This window comes from Microtus oregoni, unplaced genomic scaffold (assembly GCF_018167655.1).
Source record: "Microtus oregoni isolate MIOR12 unplaced genomic scaffold, Mior012 000021F_ref0000039, whole genome shotgun sequence".
In the NCBI taxonomy this organism is placed as follows: domain Eukaryota; kingdom Metazoa; phylum Chordata; class Mammalia; order Rodentia; family Cricetidae; genus Microtus; species Microtus oregoni.
This window is the reverse complement of record NW_024543080.1, coordinates 34,216,544-34,218,257: the sequence shown is the minus strand read 5'-3', so window position 1 is coordinate 34,218,257 and position 1,714 is coordinate 34,216,544. Positions and strand designations below refer to the sequence as shown.

Sequence of the window (1,714 nt, the reverse complement as noted above, 5' to 3'; positions counted from 1 at the left end):
TCTGCAAACAACTTAAAGAAAAGAAAAAATAAACTAAAACCTTAGTGAAGCTCATGTTGGTGCCCTGAAGACACGGTTGATTATTACATACCCTTACCACTGCTCCAACCCCATAACATTGTTAGTTATTTAGGCAAATAACTGGACTTTTGTGGCAAGTTTATTCTGGTTTTAGCTACTTATTGTAACTACACAGAGTGCTATGGTTATTTGCCAGGATCAAAGAGCCCAGATACCCTGGTAGTTTTCAAGACTCCTTTGGTGTCCTAGTTAGTAAACTGCTCCTGAATGCCGGTGATGAGCAAACTTCTTTGTCCCTTCAGGCTGTCCGTACTTTTAAGACCACAACTTCCTACATTGCCATCTCCTTAGAGACCCAACGCTAAGGGTACCACTCACATCGATTGCTCTCAGGTCAGTAGTATAAGGGAATAGCTTGGATTTGAGCAGGAAACCATAGGTGGCTGTGCTTTCTACCGCTAAGCCATTTTAGCCTCAGAAAGATGATTTCAGAATGCAGCCCGTTTTTGAAGGGTGTGATGTTCGGAAGTACCGTCTTCGCCTTGATCACGATGCTTGGACACGTTAGGCTAGGTCACAGAAACAGGATGCACCACCACGAACATCACCACCTGCAAGCTCCTAACAAAGAAGACGTCTTGAAAATGGCAGAAGCTGAACGCGTGGAACTTAGTAACAGCATCCGGGTTTACTGTATCATGCTTGTCACACCTCAAGATGTGAGTTTGTGGGCTGCAGTGAAGGAGACTTGGGCCAAACACTGCGATAAAGCAGAGTTCTTCAGTTCTGAATATGTTGAGGTGTTGGAGTCAGTAACTGTGAATGAGAATGACTCCTGGTTGATGATGAAACAAGCTTCAATATATGCCTTTAATACATACAAAGACCAGTATAACTGGTTCTTTCTTGCATATCCCACCACATTTGCTGTGATCGAAAACTTAAAGTATTTTTTATTAAGAAAAGATCCATCACAACCTTTCTATCTAGGTCACACTGAACTTTCCGGAAGCCATGAATATGTGAGAGTGGACGGAGGAGTTGTCTTAAGTATAGAATCAATGAAAAGATTCAACAGACTTCTCACTGTCAGTCCAAGTGAGTGTCCGGAAGAGGAAACAGGGATTTGGAGGATGTCTGAAGATCTGTTGCTAGCACACTGCCTGAGATATGAGGGAGTGTTGGCAGAAAATGCTGAAGACGAGGAAGGAAAAAATTTATTTAATACCAAAACTATTGGGATGTTTATTAAAGAGGCAATTACTGACTACCCACATGATATAGTGGAAGGATGCTGTTCTGACATGGCCATCACTTTCAGTAGACTGACTCCTGATGAGATGCATGTGATGATGTACGGGGTGTACCGTCTTAGGGCATTTGGACATTTTTTCAATGATGCTTTGGTTTTTTTACCTCCAAACGGTTCTGACAACGACTGAAAAATAATAAGAGCCTGTATTTGATAACTACAGAAGCCCTAGTGGCTGCAAAAAAATAATATAACCAACACAGGAGAGTGCCTCTTTCCTGGTCTAATATCATATTGTGTTACTACACACTGAGGTTCAATTTATATCCTTAGATAATGTGTTATTTTCCCTTAAAGCACTTGTAAAATTTGTACGTGTTGTAGATGAAAGCTTTAATAACAAGAGTTCAAATAAAGGATGCATTTATATGGTGATATTTT

At 40.8% G+C, this 1,714-nt stretch overlaps 1 protein-coding gene across 1 annotated transcript; it reads left to right on the top strand.

Annotated features, from left to right (window-relative positions):
• The first annotated feature begins 503 nt into the window (after window positions 1–503).
• Window positions 504–1,463, top strand: LOC121460614 (C1GALT1-specific chaperone 1-like). The gene has a single exon (XM_041671048.1). The coding sequence runs from the start codon at window positions 504–506 to the stop codon at window positions 1,461–1,463; it is 960 nt and encodes a 319-aa protein (XP_041526982.1).
• The last annotated feature ends 251 nt before the right edge of the window (window positions 1,464–1,714 follow it).